Raw genomic sequence first — 22,442 nt, forward strand, 5'->3', positions numbered from 1 at the left:
GCTGGGAAGTAGAAAGATCTACCCCCTGCCCAGTGATGGGATTCAAATAATTTAACAACCGGTTCCGGTGGTGGGATTCAAATAATTTAACACCTGGTTGTTTACAAGCACCATTTTAACAACCGGTTCTGCCTAAGTGGTGCAAAACTGCTGAATCCCACCACTGCCCCCTCTCGCTTCATTTTGGGTTTTGCAGGGATCAGGTCCTCTCTCCAGTTTTATCACTAGACCCAGATCAAAAAGGGAGGCTGGCTGTGGATGTGAGAAAGATCAACTGCTCTCTAGTGGTAGCTCAGGGATTTGGCCGCCCAGATGCCCAGCCTCACAGCCTTCAAGCAGGGTGAGGACCAGAGGTCAGGAGTACTGAGGCCTGGCTGTCCCTTGCTGTAACCAGCAGCCTGCTGGCTCCCTACTCCAGAGTCAAAGCCCTCCCAAAGAGGTCCTTGGGGAAGTTCTGCTGCAGGGATTGCTTGCACAACATGCCCAGCCCTGGCACAGGTCCCAAAGGCATGGTGATGCTCAGACCGGACCAGGGATAACCATCTCCCTCTGCCTTCCAGGCTATCAGATGGGCCTGGCTGCTTCTGGCAACGATTCGCAACTGAGGTAGAGTAGGAAAGAAGCTGTGGGGCCAAGGAGAAAGGGAGATGAATGTGGCACTGTGCCTTAATGCAGAACCTCCAGTCTCTGATTTACACCTTCTGTCTCTGTTCGCACACTACTCTCAAAGGAAGAAGAGTGTGGATTTATATCCCCCCTTTCTCTCCTGTAAGGAGACTCAAAGGGGCTTCCAATCACCTTTCCCTCCACCCCACACAACAAACACCCTGTGAGGTGGGTGGGGCTGAGAGAGCTCCAAAGAACTGTGACTAGCCCAAAGTCACCCAGCTGCCATGTGTTGGAGTGCACAAGCTAATCCGGTTCACCAGATAAGCCTCCACAGCTCAAGTGGCAGAGCAGGGAATCAAACTGGGTTCTCCAGATTAGAGTGCACCTGCTCTGAACCACTACACCACGCTGGCCCCGCTGGTTCTCCTTCTGCCCGAGATCAATTGCAAGGGAAGCTAGAAACCCCCTCCCCCCAGCATGTGCTACCTGAGCTGGCTGCCTCAGCAAAAGCCAAGTGTAGCAACCCAAGAGGCTACAGCTCAAGAGGGCAGAGGAAGCCAGGTCATCGGTAGCCCCTCCCAGGTCCAGCAATGTTCTGTTAGCCCCAACATCTAGTCCAGAAGTTTGCCTGTTTTCATTTATTGCACCAAGGTCCCATCTGCCCCTACAGCAAAAACAAAGAACTGATATGACATTTGGGTTGGGGGATAAACACTGCAGAGAGGGGCTCTCCCTCTCCCCACAAGTGGGGCACTTTCCCTGAGAACAGCATGCCCACAACCCTCTGGGTCAGGAAGGGCTAATTCTTTAAACTTGATCAGAGACAACCCGCAGGGGGCTTTTGCACTGTATGGGCAGGGGGGGAGCCTGCCACCCCACCGCCAGTATTTTGAGTCTATCAATCTGTTGTCTGTGATGTGGCACACTCTGGTGGCCAAATACTGCAAGTGCTGGTTTGCCTTGGTTTGAAAAAGCAGTCCTTTGTACCATTCAATGTTCCTGCCCCAAGTCAGACTACTGTCCAGCAGCCTGTGTGTGAGAAGCATGCGCTCAGGCAGGGCAAAGTTCTTTGGGGATGATCACAGCAAATGCTTGTTGCGCCTGGGGATGATCTTCCGCACCGTTCTGCGTTCTGAGATGTTCCTCTTCACCTTGATGTTGGTGGTTGGTCCATCCGCGTTCAGGGAGGGGCTGGAGTGTGACTTTTTCAGGCCAGGATTCTCATCATCATCATCATCATCCCCACTGGCTTTTTGCAGCTGTGCCTCCCACTGGTCAAGATCCTCTGTGCCGCTGCTGAGCTTCACCTCCAGCAGCTTTATGTAAGTCTCGTACCGTCGTTTCTGTGCAAGATGAAAAAAGTAGTTGGAGGAGCAAATCAAGCACCTAGAGGGACTGGGAAAGAGAGGGCCTTTCCCAGCATTGAGATGCACAATCTCTGGCAGTCAACCGCTGCTTCTGTCTCCCCAACCACACACACCCCCATCCTCCTAGAGTAAGGATGCAATGACTATCCAAGAATTTATATTCTGGGGTGCTAAAACTGCCTACTCGGAATTCCAGATAAGAATTCTGAAAATAGTCACAATTCTCTGAGCAGAAAAAGTCGAGAACTGTTGTGTAGATGTTAGACAGAAAGTTCATAGCATGCCAAAGGATGCATAATAGCCCATTACCAGGGTGCCCAAGGCGGTGAAGGGCTGGGGGCAAATGTTCAGGGGTCATGTTCATCCTGGGGGCCTTTGGAGCTACACAAGGTAATGTGATTCGTTTTTATAGGATGTTTGGCTAGTGGCTTCTAGCAACAACAAGCCATTCAGTTTGGGAAGGCTGATCAGTTAATTAGGATCACCAATAAGCGATTTGGAAACTAGGATGTTGTGTGGTTTTCGGGCTGTTTGGCCGTGTTCTAGTAGCATTTTCTCCTGATGTTTCGCCTGCATCTGTGGCTGGCATCTTCAGAGGATCATTTGGAAATTACTTTGGGGCAGAAACATGTACACTTTTGCAAAGAACTGTTCTGAACAAGCATTGTTACCCTTTCAGCCCGGTGGAATTTTTACACTGAAATAATCTAGCAGGTTTGACAGACCCTACTGAAGGGTCCTTTCAGACTGTTGTGAGATAGGGTGGGGAGAGACAAGAGGAGGCAACCATGCGCCATATTGAACAACAGCTTTGAAAGGTTCTGGCATGGGTACTACGAAGCGCTCCCCCACCGTAGCCCTCACCTACCTCGTACAGCAAATACTCCTTCTTGAGATGATACTCTTCCAGGTCCCGGCTACGGCCACGCTTGTCGGGGAGGTTCCGTTGATGGTCCAGGAGCTCATCCGAGATCTTGTCCATCCAGTCCTCGTGCGCCATGTGTTGATCCTCCTGCAGCAACAGAAGTGCATTGTGATGCTCGCTCGCTCTCTCACCCAAGTGATCTGCTCCTCCCTTAACCCCTTGATGAGCAGGGGTACCACCCAGGAAAGGAGGAAGACTTCACTGGAGGTGCTGGAGTGAAGCTAAGCTGCATCCCATCCTCTTAGGCAGCTGGACCAGCAACAAGAAACACACACACACACACACACAGAGTGCCCTTCTACTTACCAGGGAATTCTTGCAAGTTGCTGTCGGGAGGACTGGGCGAATAAATTTCCGTTGGGAGCCCACTGCTGCTGGGAATGGTGGGGAGGAGAACATGGCAGCCACAAGGTTGATGCGGGAAATCCAAGAATTCATTTCCCCTGGAGTCCTGAAGGGGAAAAGTGAGCATCCTGAACTCACTTCCAAAACTTCCCATCTATACACCAATGCCCCAAAAGCCAATAAAGCAAGGCTTCAGTCTGGAAGAACACAGCTCAAGACCCCCCTTGGTTTTTCCCTGTGAAATTGCCCCATAGGGTGGATAGAAAGTCCTCTGTAGGATTAAGAGGAGGAAGTATACAGAAAGAAACTGGGAAAGAGTGGCCCCCTTTTGATGTGCAGGCATACTCATTCCTGCTTTCTGCCCCACAAGATGGTGGGAGGGGAAGGAAGGAAGTTCATTTGCTGAGCCTAAGCTGCCCCAAGGCCTGGGGATACCCACGGTGCTTGGAAGAGGAAGACATGCCAGTCAGCCGTCTGGAGCCGGAAGACGTTGGGCCGCTTGGTGTATTTGCTGGCTCTCTCTGCCAGGGCGTGATGAACCCCGATGGGGTCCTCTGAGCTCAGAGAATCAAGCCGGTTGTCATCCTGTGGAGAGAACAAGCAAAGTGAAGGAAGTGGATCCATGGCTCGGGTGTCAGGTTCAGCATTAAATTTTGTGCAGAGGGATGCTTCTTGTACACAGAACATTCCAGGTACAATGCCCCAGATTTCCTGTTAGCAAGTTTAAGAGAGGCCTAAGACCCTGCCAGTCACAGTGAATGGGCCTAGGCTAGGGGTACCATTTCAATATAAGGACATTTCCAGGCTTTATAGACATTAAGCCCAGGAGATGCTCTGCAAACCTCCATTAAGGTTATGCCAACAGAATGGTAGATAAGGACTAGAAGCTAGTGCAGGGGTCCTACTCAGTTAGTCGGGGAGACCAGCTCCAGGCCACAGCATCTCTGAAAGAAGTGATATGCCCAGTCGTTCCTGTGGACAAAAGCTAACCACTGCCTAATAGCTCTTGCCCAGGATCAGTACAGTGAAAAAGCAAACTCAGCAAGCCTTGTGAACTTCTGCACTGTGGCAGAGTTGGCCAATGTGACAACTACACAGTCACACTGCCAGGGTTGGTGTGGAGGTGCGCCCCTGCCATTGCCCTGAGATGCGCCACACTTGTTCCTGGTGGGCCTCATCTGTGAATTCCATGTGGCTTCTCACCAGGTCTTTGTGACATACTGGGACACATGTGCATCATGGTTCTGGCCCATGAACAGGCATGATATGAGAAGAATCACAGTCCTTTGCATCCAGCGCCCACCATGGGTCATCTCCTACCTTGAAGAAGTAGAGCACCATCCCCTTCAGAACAGTGTGGAAAGTCTTCCAGCCTCTCTTTCCCCATGGGGCTGCAAAGGAGAAGAGAGGGGTGCTGAATCAGGTTTCTGCATCTCTTTCCTGGGATCAAACTCTACCTGCAAACTCATTTAATCTCAAAAAGCAGCCAACCAGGGAGTGATGCGGTGGGGAAAAGATATGGGTGTTTGTCCACAGCTGACTTTTGTTACTGAGACTTCAAGCATTTGGGAAGGATATTTTTAACAGTATGTGGAGGAAGATTTAATCCCCTTCCACTTCCCAGCACTGCAGTACCAACCCATACCTCTCAGCACCATTTTTCCCCAAGACAAATTACACATTGGAGAATCCCATCCAATTCTATGGAGTTTTGCTTACATTTCTGGCACGTAAGGCCTGGGGAGAGGATTAGGTTTGGAGATTCAAGTGCAGCAAATACCAGATTCGGCCCGCATCTGGGTGAATTCGACGAAAATCAGCCGAATATGACCTGTCCGAATATGAACGAATCCGAATGCAAGGTATTCGGGCTTTTTTTGGTATTTTTGGTGTTTTGCATTTTGACCTGTAGGGGGTGCATTTTTAAAGCTACTGGCACCAATATTTCAGAGTATCATCCAGAGACTGTCCCGATGATACCAACCAAGCTTGGTGATGTTTGGTTCAGGGGGGCCAAAGTTATGGACCCTCAAAGGGATAGCCCCATCTCCTGTTAGCTCCCATTGGAAACAATGGGGGATGGGGCACTGCCTTTGGGGGTACATAACTGTGCCCCTCCTAAACCAAACTTCACCAAACTTGGGTGGTATCATCAGGATGGTCTCTGGATAATACCCTGAAATTTTGGTGCTGCTAGCTTTACAAATGTGCCCCCTGCAGGCCCAAACATGAAATACCAAAAAAACCCAAAAATCAGTCAGACCCGAATTCTTTGGATATACTCGAATATTCGGGTTTATCCGAATATGTTAGTTGTCTTATTCGGGCATACAGATAATTTTATGCCCGAATAAGTCTGAATCCGAATTTTACCGAATTCCTAGGGTATTGACCAAGCCTAGAGAGGATGGTATTGCTAGCTCACAGGGTGGTCCCGGCACTCACTTTTTTTGCCATCAGCTTCAGCATGCACCTTGCGAGTAAGGAAGCCCTGATGGTACACTTTAGCCCCAGGATCATGACACAGAGTCAGGAAAGGATTGCTTTTCTTCCGGAAGGATCCAGTGGGCGTGGGCATCGGGGTGCCGGAGATCTCTTCTTCATCTCTATGTGGAAGACATAAAGATTTTTTTTTAAGAAATAGGAACAAGTGCAAGTCTTGCAATAAACTTCAGGATTGGAACCACTTTTCTGACATTTTTTGGCAAGTGCCGCTGTCAATCGATAAATAATTCTAGCTGAAGAATCCTATTAGCAAATTAAAGTGAAGTGTATCTTCCTGCGCCTCTAAAGCCTTTAGGGGGGTTTCTTGACAACCACCCCTGGCAGGTGTACATTTCTACTGGCAGTCCTCCTAGACCTAGTGGAGGATTTGGGAGGATTTTATTTGTTGAAGTATGCATAGTCAGTTTTTCTCCTCATAGGAGACTCAAAATGGCTTATAATAATCTTCACCCCTCTTCCACTTTATCCTTTGAACAATAACCCTGGGAGGTATGTTAGGCTGAGAAAGATCGGCCCAAGATTAAGTTTCTGCAGCCAAATGGGATTTGAACTTGTTTCTCTCAGACCCTAGTTCAGGGGTAGGGAACCTGCAGCTCTCCAGATTTTCAGGAACTACAATTCCCATCAGCCCCTACCAGCATGGCCAATTGGCCATGCTGACAGAGGCTGATGGGAATTGCAGTTCCTGAACATCTGGAGAGCCACAGGTTCCCTAACCCTGCCCTAGTTCAACACTCTAATCCCCAAACCATGCTGACATTAGCAGCATCCTCCTCTAGTGACTGAGGAATGAAATGGCACAGTGCATCTAGGTGGCTAGATTTTCTCAGACCCTTGAGTGTTTACAGGGTATGATCAATGACCCATGTCCCAGCTTTGATTCCCAGTTGTAATCCCATTGGCGGCCCCAACTCTTGGAAGAATGTCTGAGCTGACATCCATGATCAGGAGAAACAGGTTTTAGAAATTGACACGTGTGTGTATGTCTCCATACTGCATGATTTGAAAAAAAAAGAAGAGGAGGAGGAGGAGTAGTTTGGATTTATATCCCCCTTTCTCTCCTGTAAGGAGACTCAAAGGGGCTTACAAACTCCTTGCCCTTCCCCCCTTACAACAAACACCCTGTGAGGTAGGTGGGGCTGAGAGAGCTCCAAAAAGCTGTGACTAGCCCAAGGTCACCCAGCTGGCGTGTGTGGGAGTGCACAGGTTAATCTGAATTTCCCAGATAAACCTCCACAGCTCAGGTGGCAGAGTAGGGAATCAAACCCGGTTCCTCCAGATTAGAATGCACCTGCTCTTAACCACGACACCACTGCTGCTCTAGCCTCACTGTGCCATCTATAGGCAGGGTTACATCCTTCTAAGTGCATTGAAGCCAACCAACTCCACTTCTAGAACGACTTTTAATTTGCCTCACCATCAAAGTAGTCAGATTTGCCAGAGAGCACAGATTTGCCCGGACATATTCCCTCTGCCCCCAGTCGGTCGGCCTAATTTTACCCCTCATGCTATTTAGCATGCCTTCCCCCTCACTAAACTGACTGAAGTGTTAGCTAATTTACCAGCAGAAATTAATCTTAGAAGTTTAAAAGAAGACCACACATAAGTAACACAATAATAAATAGCGAGAAAATCTGTAGGTGGGTAAAAGAGGAAGTCTTATGTCAAAATATTGTAGAATATTAGAAACACTGAGAAAAAAAGATGGGAAATTAAGCACAAGATTAGAAGAAATCATCCAAGTATTAATGAACTGGAGGAGACTGGGAAAATACCTGAAAATTTGGAAACAAAGCCAGGCTGGGGCAAATAAATGGACAGCTGGGAAGAATGTCAACATTTGAGGCTAACATTACAATCTTAAGAATACTTTCTTCAGAATAAGCCCCAGAAAATAGATCTCAGTAGTTTTCTGAACAAAATTTAGGATTGTTCCCAAAATGACAGAAGTAAGAAAGAGATTAAAGTCCAAGCAGAAACTGTTCAGAAGCTAGGAAAGGATACAGGCAAACTAGTAGGGAGCTAGTGATAGAGCCAGTGACTTTTGCATACAGTCCTACCAACTCTTCAAGAGCATTTATTCCCTTCCTGCCCAGAATCTTTCCAAGCACCTTCACAGCTTTCAGCCCTCAATTTGCCTTGCAAATTTTCCATCTCAATGTTACATGAAAATCTACACCTGTGCTCAATGACCACTAGAGGGCCTAAATAAAGGCCACATAAGAAACTGTATCTGAGGAACCAGGAAACTCCAAGAAGACTCCCTCTCATTCATCCATCCCTTTGCCACCACTCCCTAAAAAGATGTCCAAAGTTTTGAACTTCAGAAGACACAGTTTTGGGGATCAGAGGGTTTCCATGCAAGATCAAGCCCCCTCTTCTTTGTTTACCATAAAAGGGTCAGACTGAGGGTCTTGGTCTTTCTCCCTGTCACCTCCTTTGACCCAGATCTTCCCCCTTCCTCCCTGTTAGGTCATGCACAACATTACTTACACAGCCCACTCCAGTTTTTCATTGCGGATGGAATGATACAATGCCTGGAGAGAAAAAGTTGGGTTGTTAGACTTCCCTCCACAGCCAGGTCTACATACCCAGTCCAGACTTCCTTCATGAGCTGCCAGCAGTGGGCATGGCAGCCCCTGAAACGCCAGTGCAGGTTTCTGTCCCCATCTCTCGCATTCCCTCCCTCTCATCAACCTTAGCATTTGCTCCGCAGGGAAAGAAGGTGTCCTGCCCTCATGGCTCCAGCAAAGCTTTGGATAATGAGAGCTCTGAAGTTTACACAGGCTTTGGACCTTGACTTGGGGCTCTGGGTCTGGGCTCGTCTTCCAGGGCACCCCCCGCCGCCGAGGTATGTACCACCTGCAGTGCTTGTACCTTCAACTGTTCTTTGCGGAAGCTGCTGCCATCGTTCATGCCCTCAAGATTGGCCAGAAAAGCTTGACAAGTCATGCTCCGGCCAATATTCTGTTATCACAATTGGGAAACGGCAGGTGGCATCCAGGTGGGAAAAACAGAAAGGGACACATCAGTCTGAAGAGATGTCGGCATCTATGTCATGCCACCCCAAGACACCCTCTTCCCCTTCCCCACATGCAGACATGACATGGAAGACCTGAAAACCATTAGCTAATAGTGCTCCAATGTTTGTTGCTCTCCCTTGTCCCACACAACATGGCATCTCCTTCGCAATACGGTCTTCACCTAAAACCTGAACCTCCCAAGAAGCTAGCCTCAACCTCAAGAGTGCTAAAGCCTCTCCCACACAGCAGGTGGTCATGGCTGAATTCCAGATAAAGTATCCAGAGCTAAGCATGCACCCTGCCCCCCTCTGCCCCGGCCTTACCTGCCCATGCAAGTCCGTATTGAGGAGCATGATGGCACAAGTGAGGGTGTGCACAGCATCTGTGGGAAAGAGACAGAGGTTCATGTTCCTCCTCCAGTAGCAAAAGGAGCTTCTGTATTCATCCCATCCTTGATGACAATCGGGCAAGCGTGGACAAAAGAGAGGGCAGGAGGCTAAAGGCTAACCGTGCTCCAGCACTTCTAACAAACCAGCCTTCTGCCCTGACCATTGTCATTGTTTACTGCAATCAGTATTGGGTGCTAACATTAGTCTGTGAACCCAAACATTGAGACAGGATGACAATACTAATGAGACCCCTTTGGAGAAGGCATCCTGCTCTCTAGGGCTGTGTGTGTTTTGCCCCACCCTACAATCTGCAATGGACAGGGCCAGTTTGACTATAAATAATGTAAATAAATAAAAAGAAATTCCAAAAGTTTTGGGCTCCAAAAGCCTTGAAACAGGTTGATGGCATTTCTCTGCTGCAACAGCCTCCAGTCTGGCACTGCACACTGATAATTTCCCCATCACACTCTTATTGGGTGAGGTTTTGTTCCCTTCCTCATGCTAAAGTCAAGTTCACTGGAGAATGGGAAATGAGTAAGATGTGGGCTTGATTGCAGCTCCAGTGAGAAAAAGGCTGGCTGAAAGACTAAAGCATCTTTGGAATGTGTTTTAATCAGGAGATGCTACTGCACAAAAATTCTGCATGTGCCTTTGAAAATGCTGGGGGGAAGAATTAGGACTAATAAAAGGAAACATTTATTTGGTGTTTGGAATATGCTGCCACAGGAGGTGGTGATGGCCACTAACCTGGATAGCTTTAAAAGGGGGCTTGGACAGATTTATGGAGGAGAAGTCGACCTATTGCTACCAATCTTGATCCTCCCTGATCTGAGATTGCAAATGCCTTAGCAGACCAGGTGCTCGGGAGCAGCAGCAGCAGCAGCAGCAGCAGAAGGCCATTGCTTTCACATCCTGCATGTTAGCTCCCAAAGGCATCTGGAGGGCCACTGCAAGTAGTAGAGTGCTGGACTAGATGGACTCTGGTCTGATCCAGCAGGCTCTTTCTTATGTTCTTATGACTTTTGACAAATGGCAAGCAGTAAGAGATGCCAGGGCAGCACCCCATGCTGCATGGCACTCGCAAGAGAACACTGCAATGCAGAAGTCAGAAGGAACTACAAAAATGTGCTTGCACTGGCGCAAGGGCTTACGTACCTAAAGGTGGGTGTGAATTTCAAGGCAACCCAGGGGTTTGTCCCAAAGCTCCCGACTCCCTGCTGTACGACAGGCTTTAGCGGTTGACTGAGCATAAAACTGAGCAACAAGACATGACCTGCAATCCGATCCAATCCTCCCAACGCAGTACTAGAATGGTCTCACCCAGAGCATAGAATGGTGCAACGCATGCACTCCCCCTTGGGCATGAAAGATCTAATGTACCATGAATGTCACTTGACAGGTTTCTGGGTCTGCAGGTACTTGACAGGTTTCTGGGTCTGCAGGTCCTTACCAGATGTGAGGAAGGCTTCCGGGTTGCACGAGTGATAGCGCTGGGAGAAATGCCCAAGGATCCTCTCACGTTCCTGGGTCTCCCCTGTGAGCACAAAAGCCTTCAGGAACAACCTGTCAACAGGAAAAGATGACAGAAACCTAAGAATGAGTTGTAGGACAGACAAATGTGAGAAAGGGGAAGGCCAGCTCTTTTCCCTATGGGCCAAGTTTACATGAGCAATTAATTCTCTTGAAAGAACCACCCCTCAATCTGATTCTATCTCTGATTGTTTTACATGACTAGGAAGACAAACCAAAACCCTGGGGGAACACGCCAGCCTTCAGCAAATTGCACTGGATATATCATGGGTGGGGAGGAGTTAAGGATACCACCCCTCCAAGATTATATTTGTAGCCCTGAGGCTGCTCCGGAAACTGAAACTGGTCCAGCATGCGGAGGCTCATCTTCTCACGGGTGGCTCTAGTAGGCACCACATCTCCCTCATAATGCGCCGCCTGCACTGGCTCCGGGTGGAATTCCGGATCGTCTTCAAGGTGTTACAGAATAGGAGCCATGACTGCCCCTCAGCTGAATAAACACAATCCCATGGAAAGAAGTGTTACCTCAGAGCTTGGTCCAGAGTCAGTCCACTGAACTGAAAGAATGAGAGGTATGCCTCAGACACCATCTGACTGAATTCATTGCTGCGGACAAACACATGGAAAGGGCTTCAGGAAAGGTTTGGGGAGGTTCAGGAGAAATACGTTCCAGTTACAGACTTCACCAGCTCGGCAGTCCCAGCCTCCCAGGATCAGTAGGGGCATTCCCAACTAGGTGGGACTTTTCTAATCCACCTCCTTTAGGCCTACCGCTCCCTAAAACAAGAACAAAAAATAGGCCCCCTCAAACTGTACCCCCCTCACTCTAGCTAGAGGGACACTAAATGACACAGGAAAAGGTCACCTTCTGTCTCCAAGGGACAAAAGGTCACTCTTCAGTTGCAGACTGTAATCTAATTTATTTGTTTGCTTATTTGCTATCATTTTATGTATCCTTCCCATCAAAAGCCTCCTGAGGCAGTTTACAGATTAAAACCAAACATTAAGCCATAAAACCCCATAAAGTCCCACCTGCAGGTTTCAAAAGATGACAGCGGTAACAGCTGAGAGAATCAGCAGCAGCAGCAGCTCTAAAATGGCAGTACTGAATGCCTCTGGAAAGGGGCAAGGGAGGGGAAGGGGACTCCCAGAGAGTAGAGTCCATAATGCTGGAGAGACCACAGAAGAGGAAGGTGCCTTAGATGGTGCTGATCCCTGCAGAATTTAAGGAGTGAAGCCATCTCCAGCTATAGAAATTCCCAGAGATTTCGGGGGAGGTGCCTGGGGAGAGCAGAGTCTGCGGAGGGGAGGGAGATCAGCAAAGACATGATGCCACAAAGACCACCATCCAAAGCTGTCTCTTCCTCCAGGGGATCTAAACTTTACAGTCTAGAGATTATTTATCATTCTGGGAAAACACCAGGCCTTGCCTTGAGGTGGTAACCCTAGAGGGGTTATAGCAGTGGTTCTCAACCTTCCTAATGCTGCGATCCTTTAATACAGTTCCTCATGTTGTGGTGACCCCCAACCCTAACATTTATTCATTTTACAGATGGAGAACACTGATGCAGAGAGTCTTAGGCGACCCCTGTGAAAGGGTCATTCGACCCCCATAGGCCTCGTGACCCACAGGTTGAGAACCACTGGGTTATAGGGAACCATGTGCTCCCACAGAACCAGTGGACCCAGTCCATGAGGGTGAAAACCAAGATTTTGAACTGAGCTTTGAACCTCACAGGTGCTCAGTGGCGTAGTGGCTAAGAGCAGGTGCACTCTGATCTGGAGGAACCGGGTTTGATTCCCAGCTCTGCCACTTGAGTTGCAGAGGCTTATCTGGGGAATTCAGATTAGCCTGTGTACTCCCACACATGCCAGCTGGGTGACCTTGGGCTAGTCACAGCTTTTCGGAGCTCTCTCAGCCCCACCCACCTCACAGGGTGTTAGTTGTGAGGGGGGAAGGGCAAGGAGATTGTAAGCCCCATTGAGTCTCCTGCAGGAGAGAAAGGGGGGATATAAATCCAAACTCTTCTTCTTCTCAGCACCGTTGTTGGGGCACCAATGTGCTGCAGTTTCCAGACAGCCATCAAAGACAGTCCCACGCAGAGAACATTACAGCAGTCTAGCCTATAAACCCCCAAGACATGAATTAAAATAGCAATATATTTTGGTTCTTGTCATAGGCAAATCTGTCAAAGTGCCAAAAGCCGAACTTGCACACAGCTGTTATTTAAAGTTCTTGCAACAATGCTGAAACCAGGATCACTCCAAGCTTCAAACTGAACCCTTCAAGGAGCACAAAGTTCCATCAGAAATAAGCACTGAACAAAAATGGACAAAACAAAGTCCAAATGTAGGTGGGTCAACCAAAATGGAAAAACCAGAGACTGATCTAAAATTATCTGGGTTGTGGTGGTAGAAGAAAGTACCACCAAGTCGCAGTCAACTTATGGTGACCCCACAGGAATTTTAAGGTGAGGCGTGAGGGTTGGGAGGGGAAGAAGTATGACACCATCTGCATTTTTATGGTTCTGTTTTTACTGAGCATGTTGAAATTTTATACTGCGTTTTAATGTATGTTTTAAAAATTGTTGTTCACCGCCCTGAGCCCCTAGGGCAGGGGTAGGGAACCTGCGGCTCTCCAGATGTTCAGGAACTACAATTCCCATCAGCCTCTGTCAGCATGGCCAATTGGCCATGCTGGTAGGGCTGAGTATAAGTCCTGAACATCAGCTCCTCACCCTGAAGGGAAACGATTTATAAATTGTTACAACAACAACAAAGGTGGTCTGCCATTGCATGCCTCTGAGTAATGACTCTGGTCTTCCTTGGTGGTCTCCCATCCATGTCTGTCCTTGCCTAGCTTCCAAGATTTGACAAGATCAGGCTAGTCTTAGCCACCCAAGTCAGACCAGGCCCCACAACTGGTCCTTTTTCCAACAAAGATCTACCTTCTTCCTCCTCCAAGACAGATGGTACATGCCTTACCATCAAAGATGTACTGAGCAATAATGTGATTAGCCAGAGTCTTATACAGGGATTCCCAATGCTGTGGTCATGGTGTCATGGTACCTGCTGACTCCTTTTTTGGCACCTGCTAAGCATTTTTAGGAAGTGGATGGGGCCAGGTAAGGCTTGTGCCCAGCAAGGCTTCTGACTATTAGAGAATTGATTGGTTGTGCAGTTAAAATGTTGCATTGGCAGCAGCTGCCACCACAGCACAAGGATATACACTGTGTACTGAAGTTCAGTTAAGGCAAACATTTTGTTCCTGGCTCCACCTCCTGCGGCAGCCATTTTGTGGCAGCCATTTTGTTTCTGTACACGGAAAGCCATGTCAGATTTTCAAATGTGCCTGCAGGCTCAGAAAGGTTGGGGACCCCAGGTCTTACATTTACAGATGGCAGCCAACTACAAAAGGCAGGGATCTAGACAGCATGCAATGGGCTGGATTTTTTGCAAGTCCCTGCCCCTCAGAAGAGAATGAAAAGAGTATGTGCACTGTAAATTCCCTCAGGTGCTCCAGTGCAAGGCATTTGAATAAGCCGACCTCCAAAGACCACTGATGTTTTAAGACCTTACTTCTTCCGGAGAAAGGAAGCCACCTGTGTCCTCTTGAACCCGTCCAAGTGATAGAGCCGTCCTGCCAGGCGCTGCGCTGCAGCTTGGTCTCCAGAAGTGCCATTCGTGAGGAGAAACCCATTGGATTCTGCTGGCTCCTTGGCAGGTAGCGTCTCTCCTGTTTTGCTGGGTTCCCCAGTGGGCTCTTCAGAGCACCTGCAGAGAAAGAGACAGGCAGATGTCAGCAGTAATGCTGGGACAGGGACAGTCCATGACCCCCTTGGTAGGTTGCAGTTACAAGAACACAAGATCATCTTCTCTGCGGCCATCATCATTCCTAGGAGAACTTTCCCATGATGTTGACAGCTGTCATATGGTTCACTGAGCAGAACTGATACTAAGCCTTAATCGAAAGCTGCTCAGCAATCCAAATGCAGACCACAAATTCTTCCCCTTCAAGGAGGTCAGAGATGACCTGGCAACACAGGAGAACATCACAGCAATCTGCTGAAGGAGCACCTGTGGAAAGCCCATTCCTGGCCCCTTTATGCCAGTGGCTACTGCCCTGCCCCCCAGAGAAGGCGAACTCCAAGTGGTTGCTAGTTTTATCTTTTCTGACCATGCTGCATTCCCAAGAAGGCTCTTGCCAGACCAGCATGGCTCATTCGTTGTTGTTTCCTCAGGGGTTCAGCGTTTGAAATATACATTTACTCAACAGGCCATAAGGGTTGTGTCCTCTGACTTTGTGCTGCTACTAACATCCCTGGCAATTTACAGAGCTCTCCCCACTTGGGTACTGTTATGTGTCGCAGCTCTCCCACTTCACAGTGCCCAGGAAAGCCAATCTTGAGTCAGGAACCCCACCATTCAGCTGACTCTTGCGTAGCTTGCTGCGATTTGCATGACAGGGTGCTGGTCAGCTGCATGACAGATTCTGGCAATGTACAGGGTAAGGTGCCATGACCCCTGCTTAAAGTTCTGGGCAGATGGCTAGAGGGAAGACTGATACATGGTTTTTGGTTATTCTGTGCATGCCCAGGAGGCAGCAACAGGCACAAGTCACATCCAAATTATCATTTTTTAAAAAATTAATTTTTTAAAAATGGATTTTGTTTCTATAGCTTGCAAATTTCTCAAAAAATCAAGACTGCAAATGAACTCCATGGAGGCAGAATACAGTGAACAGACTTAAAGCTTTCAGATTTAGTGCACACAAGGTAGGCTTAAGGGAGAAACTCCCAAAAGACGTTAGCCGTATGATGCTTACAAGCAGGCCAGAGGCCCAGACTTAAAACATGACAGTATTGTAGCCCTTGCTAATAATCTCAACAGCTGCTGGAAGGCAAAGCTGGCTAGCTATACGTATACATGTCCACAAACACACACACTGTGCACAGCCTTCCCTCTGTAAACAGAGGACACCGGCTCACAGCAAAGAGAAGAGTTAGCTAATGCAAATGGATTCTGAACCTTAGAAACCACAAGGACAGGCACCGACAGAAGAGTACTGGCAAAAAGAAGAAGACAGAAGCAAACTATCAGAGGAAAACAGAAAGTGACACAAAACAGTAAGAAAGGAGCCGTTGTCTAAAGGATGCCTTCCACGAAATGGCTGCTCTATTGCATCTGTTTTCCTTGACCCAAGCCCCACCTCTAACCACAGGATATTGTGGCCTGTGAACCAAAAGCAGCTGAGGAGGCCAACAGACTGAGACAAAGAAACATTACCGTGGGGTAGCCATAGTTGTCTCCTCCTCTTCCTTCTCCTCTTCCAAGATCTCATCACTACATACAGTGGGCACGTCCACCATCTCAAACCCCTCTGCTGAGTTTTCTAGCTTCCTGTCTACTCCTTCAAATGCGACCAAGTGAAAATCTCTGGTAGTGACTTCCTCCTGCAGACAGGAAGTTCTTTGGGGTTCCTCCACCCATGCGCAGGAAGACGACAAGTGGCTGCAGGATGGCGCTTGTGGCTTGAACTTTTCTTGCCAGAGATTTGGCTCAACATCAGCGACTGAGATGATCTGGGTGGGGGGAGGAGTCCCACTGATCTCTGCAGGAGACGCCGGCTCGTGGTTCTCATTGGGTTCTTGCAGCAAAACTGATAGAAGGGAGGTATTGGAGGCAGAAAACAGTAAGCCTTCACCTGACAAATCCGAGGCATGTATTGCACCTGGAGGATAGATAAGTCAGTTGTACAGCAGTCTTTTACTCCACAAACACCTCACCAGTTCTGCATGCTCCTGTATAGTATAGCCTCACACTCCACAGCAGCACAGATGATCCAGTCAGATGGCCCAGGTACCCTATTTGGTGGCTGCAACAGCATGAACGCCACCTGGCCAACCCTGTCACATGGGAGCTTAGAAATGCAAAAGCTAAGCCAAATGGTCCTCTATTGCGCCCAGATACTTGGAGTAGTAATCAGTAAATAAAGCAGTTTCTGCCACACCAGTTTAAATTCAGCTGTACTGCTGGCTATAAAGTCATATGCATTTCTCACTTCCGGAACAGATTCTCAGATTTCCCACCCTGAAATTAGATGGCAAATTGCTGTTTTGTTTTTTTACTTCTAACGAGAAGCCCAGAATACAGCCATAAACTTTGAAGGCGGGTTGCCTGAATCGTTCAGTTGACATCCCACATCACCACCGGCATTCATTAGCTGATAGGACTCACCTGGAACCAAAATACTTTCAGGTTGGGCATCACCCTGCTGGTCTCCAAGGCATTCTTGGTCCTAGAAGACACAGAAGGAGAACATGGAAACAGCCTGTGCACTGGAAAGCAACTCTGGTCCCACTGGCCCACTCTGCCTCCACCCGGTTTGCCAGCATATGCAGAAGGCTTGCTCCCGCACATGATGATGGAGGCCAAGGAGCAGTTGGAAAAAAGAAAGGCAGCCAACAAAGTAGAGTTTCAGGATGTTTTTATACGCCTAACGTTGATGTGACCTGACCCCCGTAGCCCATTCTTACGTGGGTTCACCCAACAGTACAACCCAGCTAGGTAGATATCAGACTCATGGGTGGTTGACATTAAGACTTTCCTAAGGTTGACACACACCAGCATTAAGGAGGCTGCACTGCAAAGGACACTGTGGAAAAGCAACATGGAAAATGGGCTTCTACTGGACTCCACCATGCATCCCTCACAGGGAATGATCTTACCTCTGTGCTCTCTGCTGCAGAGCAATCACTTTCAACATCCCCTTCTGTAATCACTAAGGGTGAGAAGGAGCGGTAGTGAGGCACATAGGCTGGGATAGGGCATGAGGTCAGCTCAGGTAGAGAGGGCGAGTCCAGAGCCTCAGGACTTGTTGCAATACTTGTTTGGTAAAATAGGACATCATCCTGTTTTTCAGATTCCAGCCCACGGTCCAATATTCCCTCCTCGTCTCCCACCCAAGCTCTTCCCTCTGGATGGCCCCCGAAGGGTTGTTCTTCAAAGCTGGTGGTTCTCGTTGGGTGAGGACTCTCTTGAAAGAGTGGATTGTTGTAAAACAAGTATTCCACTTCCTCGTCCTCCTCCTCCTCAGAGGAACCTTCCAGATCCTCCAGTCTCTCTGATAACTCCTCCGATTCCTCACTAGTACTGTCCATGGGCAGAAAATCATAAGATTCCATCAAGTCCTGAGATGCAGGTGTTGCTGGCGTCTGCTCTAGGCTAAGACCGGGGATTGTCTCTGGCTCGTTCTGCCTGTCAATCTCCCCTTGAAGGTCCATGACACACATCTGGGCTTGAAGAATGCTGGCCCAGAACAGAGCCTGGGTGGCATCATTGCTGATGCTTGTGTCCTGATTTTTCAAGTTGTCCAAAGTAAAAGCTTCTCTCTGGGGCAGCTCCAGTTTCTCAGAGAAGAGATCCACACTCTGTGAACCTGGCAGAGGCCCTGCAGTGTGATCTGAAGCTAAGGCTGGAAAGGATTTTTCATCAGGTGTTTCAGGACTGCTACAGGCTTCCTCCAAGTTCTCCTGCAAGAAATCTAATTTCTCAAGACGTAAGAAGGGAGAGGGAGGCGCTATTTCGTTTGGGAGAGTTTCAGAATACGGAGGCAAGTCCTGGGCCTCCCCCAAGCTACCTCCAGTTTCACAGCTCAGTTCTGCTCTTTCATAATTTGCCAGGAAGTCTGTAAGGTCTGAACTGTGGGGTGGTCCAGAGTGCTCCATTCTGGCGTTCACCATGGAAACTTCCAGGAATGGTTCTCTTACGCTAAGCCAAAGATGAGCCCAGTCCGCATCTTGTTTGCTGAGGATTGAGCAATACAGGTTCCATGGCTCTCCTGCTTACCCTGGAAAACATAAAGCAAACACGGGCATGTGAGTTAACGTTTAATTAAGCAAAAGCCAGAAAGCCACGGCATTTGGACTTTCTGAACAGCCCAGCCACCCCGAAAGAACCTGCAAATGCTTGCTTTTGCATGTAAGGGATTTAGACAATCACAGGGAAAGACACAACAGAGACAGTCCCGATCCTGGATCTCTTCTGTAACTTATACTGGCAAATGCACAGTCAAGTGGAGTGACTGCACAACACGAGGAAAGGGAAAGAGGGAAAAGAGAAAGCAAGGTCGGGGTTAGGATAGTAAAGGCCCTGGCCCTCGCAGAAGGCAGCTGAACATCTTTTGGGCCAGGGATCACCAGAAGATTCCCCTCTGATGAATGGAGGGGCCTAAGAGGGCAATACGGGGGAAGGGGGGGATGCGGTCCCAAAGGTATGTGGGTCCCAAACCGCTCACGGCCTTAACAGTCAAAACTGGCCCAGTACTCACTAGGCAGCCAGCATAGATGTTGCAGGATAAGTGTTACATGATCCCTGCCAGGAGCCTAGCCGCTGTGCTCTGAATGAGTTTTAATATCCGGATCAGTTTCAAGGGCAGGCCAGCATAGAGCAAGTTACAGTAATCAAGTCTGGAGGTGACCGTTGCATAGATTACTGTTGCCAGATCAGAATGGGAGAGATATGAAGCCAACTGTCATGCCTGACACAGATGGTAAAAAGCTATCTGGGTCGTTTTAGCGACCTGGGACTCCAGCGAAAGCGTGGAATCCAAAGTCACATCCAGACTTCTCACTGACAAGGCTAAGTGAAGAGTCTCGGCATCCAGCACAGGCAGATGGAAGTCCGCCGGCCTCTCCCCCTGACCCACCCACAGAACCTCCATCTCTGCAGCTTGAATCCCAAACACATGTTTAAATGGCGGGAAGTTGGAAACTTGAGAGTCAGCCTCCATCACAACTTGGATGTGCTTTCTGTTTACTAAAAGGATATTTCACCTCCTCCCTGATTTCAAACTGCATCAAAGTGGAAAGAAAGGGTGGGATTATTTAGCACCCTGACCACAAAGGTGCAAAAGGGGCTTTTATTTCCATATATTCCCAAGTGGAGTTTTACCGCCCCCTCCAAAGTGGGGGTGAATCTGCTGTTGAGAGCAGGGCCAGGCCGCACTGGCTGATTTGCCCTCCTCGGGGGCTTGCCCTCCTTCCACAGAGGTGGAACATGACACTGAATGCCACACCAGCATCCCTGCACCCCTGCCAGCATAACAGGAGCGGTCCAGGGTCATGGTTGGGGGAGCAGGCAACACTAGTTGGCTTCCACCCCGCTGCTGCTCCTGTTACATTGGCGGCCAGGGCTTTGAACTTACGCCACCTATTCAGTGGGGGCTTTCTGGGGGCAGGGAGGTTTTTTTGTGTTCTTTGCCTCCCCATGCTCCCGGAAAGCCCCCTTGGGAATGGTGGTGCAGTGCGGCTGCCGTGCCGTATCCAGGTGCCCAGCCCTTTGGGTGGGACTGCCCAGCAGATACACTCTTCTAAGTCTCTTGGCATCAGTGGGCTCTTGGCATCAGTGGGCTTTTTACGATTGCATTGTTAACAAATTTTGCCTCTGTATATAATGGACAGCAGCCTCTGGCTGATTTTACACTGGTACCCTGCCCTGCACTGAAGGAGATTCTTTTTGGAGCACAGCTTCTGTCATGGACACCTTCCCCCCCGCCCCTCTCACACTCGCTGCGCAGCAGAACCCATCATCCCCGCGGTTTGTGAGACAGGGCAAAGAGTGACCTTCAGACTTTTTTTCACCACCCCACCTCTCCCACTCTACTTCCACTCTCCCCGACGATCGGGAGGGTTTTTAAAAATTTTATTTCAAGTTCAGGAATTTGTACCATATTAGATCACTATAACTCCAATAATACCAATATTGATATAACAGTAATGTAAAGGGCTCTAACAACGCCAGCAATCTTGCAACTGTGTGTCTTCAAGAGTGAGTCGATGAGCAGAGTTAAGAGAGGCAGGAAAAGCAGACCCAAGACAATTCAGCAGGCAAGCCCCCCTGATAGGAAGTGGAGAACCTCCTCACATGCAAACAAAAAAAAACCGCAAGGAGCGTGCAAACAAAAACTTGTGCAAACAACATGCAAACAAAAAAACACACACACTGTGCAGCAAAGAGCCACGGGGTAAAGGTTTCATGCATAATGAGCCAGCATGGTGTAGTGGTTAAGAGCAGGTGTACTCTAATCTGGAGGACCGGGTTTTAATTCCCCGTTACGCCACTTGAGTTGTGGAGGCTTATCTGGTGAACTAGATTAGTTTGTGCACTCCAACACATGCCAACTGGGTGACCTTGAGCGACTCACAGTTCTTTGGAGCTCTCTCAGCACCACCTACCTCACAGGGTGTTTGTTGTGAGGGGGGAAGGGAAAGGGGTTTGTAAGCCCCTTTGAGTCTTCTTACAATAGAGGAAGGGGAGATATAAATCCAACTCTTATTATTATTATTATTATAGCAGCAGGCATGGATCCGATACAGGAAGCTTCTGCAGGGGCAAGGAGACCAAAGGTCCAACAATCAGAATATTAGACACAAATGCAAGCACAGAAAGCAAGAGGATGAAACTGTGGGCACTTAAGGCCGCAACTATGTTGTCGGAAGAGTTAACTATTCACAGTGAAACTGGATTCCAAAACCCAGTTTGTTTCCGATCTCTGAGTAAAGGCAGTAGCTGAGCAGCTGCCAGCCAAACTCAAGATAAATACTTGTTTGCAATGACGCTTTCAAGGAAATGCCATGGGCGGAGGTATTTGCAGTATCATAGCAAAGCTGGCCTCAGCAGATCATCATTTTCCTGCATGTTTCCCAAGACCAATTACCCATGTTTAAAAACAAACCAACCAGAGGACACAGAGCTAATTTGCCTGGAATGTCAATATTATACAAGCATTCATGTTAGATCAGACCAGTGGTTCGTCTCTTCCTGCATCCTGTTTCACTCACTACAGACCTATACAAGGTTACTACAATCCTGGCCATTTTGTTTCTTCATTGGTGTTGTATACCGGCCATTTCCACACAGGTTATCTGCCCCAGGGTTCAATGTTGTTAGGAAGCAGTTTATTTCCTTCTTTCCCACAGCATGCTTGTTAGGGGATCAACAATTATGCACCTGAGTTCCTTAAGAATCCTCACGCAAATGCCGCCCAGACCCACTGATTTGTTGGTGTTCAGTTTGTACGTCACCCCCAGAACTTAAATCTTTCATCATCTCGATTGACTCAGTTCTTCCAACAATCTTTGTAAAAACAGTGTCTCTGATCTGGGTAACTGCCCCACGTTCTCCACCACGCAAATCAACGGAAAAGAACGCATTCTGTTTCTCTGTAATCTCCTCTTCCTTTCGTTATCTTTGTCAACCAAGAGCCCCACCATCTCTCTGGCTGGTTTCCTTCTCCTGATATATCTAAAGAAACTGTTTCTCAGTAGTATTAGCTACATGCTGCTCCCATTTTCTTTTTGCCTGCCTTATTTACTAATGCCCCTTCCACACACGCAAAATAATGCGTTTTCAAACCACTTTCACAACTGTTTACAAGTGGATTTTGCCATTCCACACAGCTTCAAAGAGCATTGAAAGCAGTTTGAAAGTGCATTATTCTGCATGTGAGGAATGAGCCTAACATTAGTTCTCCTGAAGTCCATGCTTCTTCATGTTCAGCTCATTCAAGCAAGACATTTTACAGAAAACCTTCTTGCTTTATATAGCTCTCTTCAACAACAGCATCCTTTTAGACGGTAGCTGTCCTAACCTAAGACACACATTCTATCTGTTATTATTGTGATTATTATAGGGATTATTGTTATTACAGGGATTATTGCGGATTTAAATATTTTCCAAGCTCCCTAAA

At 48.2% G+C, this 22,442-nt stretch overlaps 1 protein-coding gene across 2 annotated transcripts in view; it reads right to left on the bottom strand.

Moving 5' to 3' along the window:
* Nucleotides 1–1,232: 1,232 nt before the first annotated feature.
* Nucleotides 1,233–22,442, bottom strand: part of PSD4 (pleckstrin and Sec7 domain containing 4) — a 33,878-nt gene continuing 12,668 nt past the window's right edge. For both annotated transcript variants that reach the window (XM_048513413.1, XM_048513414.1), the window contains 15 exons: nucleotides 17,422–18,542; nucleotides 16,931–16,991; nucleotides 15,980–16,424; nucleotides 14,273–14,467; nucleotides 11,219–11,299; nucleotides 10,614–10,726; nucleotides 9,098–9,156; nucleotides 8,629–8,718; nucleotides 8,245–8,288; nucleotides 5,692–5,852; nucleotides 4,567–4,637; nucleotides 3,686–3,831; nucleotides 3,208–3,352; nucleotides 2,845–2,988; nucleotides 1,233–1,952 (listed from right to left, as the gene is read on the bottom strand). In XM_048513413.1, the coding sequence (XP_048369370.1) occupies nucleotides 1,689–1,952; nucleotides 2,845–2,988; nucleotides 3,208–3,352; nucleotides 3,686–3,831; nucleotides 4,567–4,637; nucleotides 5,692–5,852; nucleotides 8,245–8,288; nucleotides 8,629–8,718; nucleotides 9,098–9,156; nucleotides 10,614–10,726; nucleotides 11,219–11,299; nucleotides 14,273–14,467; nucleotides 15,980–16,424; nucleotides 16,931–16,991; nucleotides 17,422–18,435 (3,033 nt within the window). In that variant the 5' untranslated portion in view covers nucleotides 18,436–18,542 and the 3' untranslated portion in view covers nucleotides 1,233–1,688. The remainder of the gene's footprint in view (nucleotides 1,953–2,844; nucleotides 2,989–3,207; nucleotides 3,353–3,685; nucleotides 3,832–4,566; nucleotides 4,638–5,691; nucleotides 5,853–8,244; nucleotides 8,289–8,628; nucleotides 8,719–9,097; nucleotides 9,157–10,613; nucleotides 10,727–11,218; nucleotides 11,300–14,272; nucleotides 14,468–15,979; nucleotides 16,425–16,930; nucleotides 16,992–17,421; nucleotides 18,543–22,442) is intronic.

Source organism: Sphaerodactylus townsendi, linkage group LG12, assembly GCF_021028975.2.
Source record: "Sphaerodactylus townsendi isolate TG3544 linkage group LG12, MPM_Stown_v2.3, whole genome shotgun sequence".
NCBI lineage: Eukaryota > Metazoa > Chordata > Lepidosauria > Squamata > Sphaerodactylidae > Sphaerodactylus > Sphaerodactylus townsendi.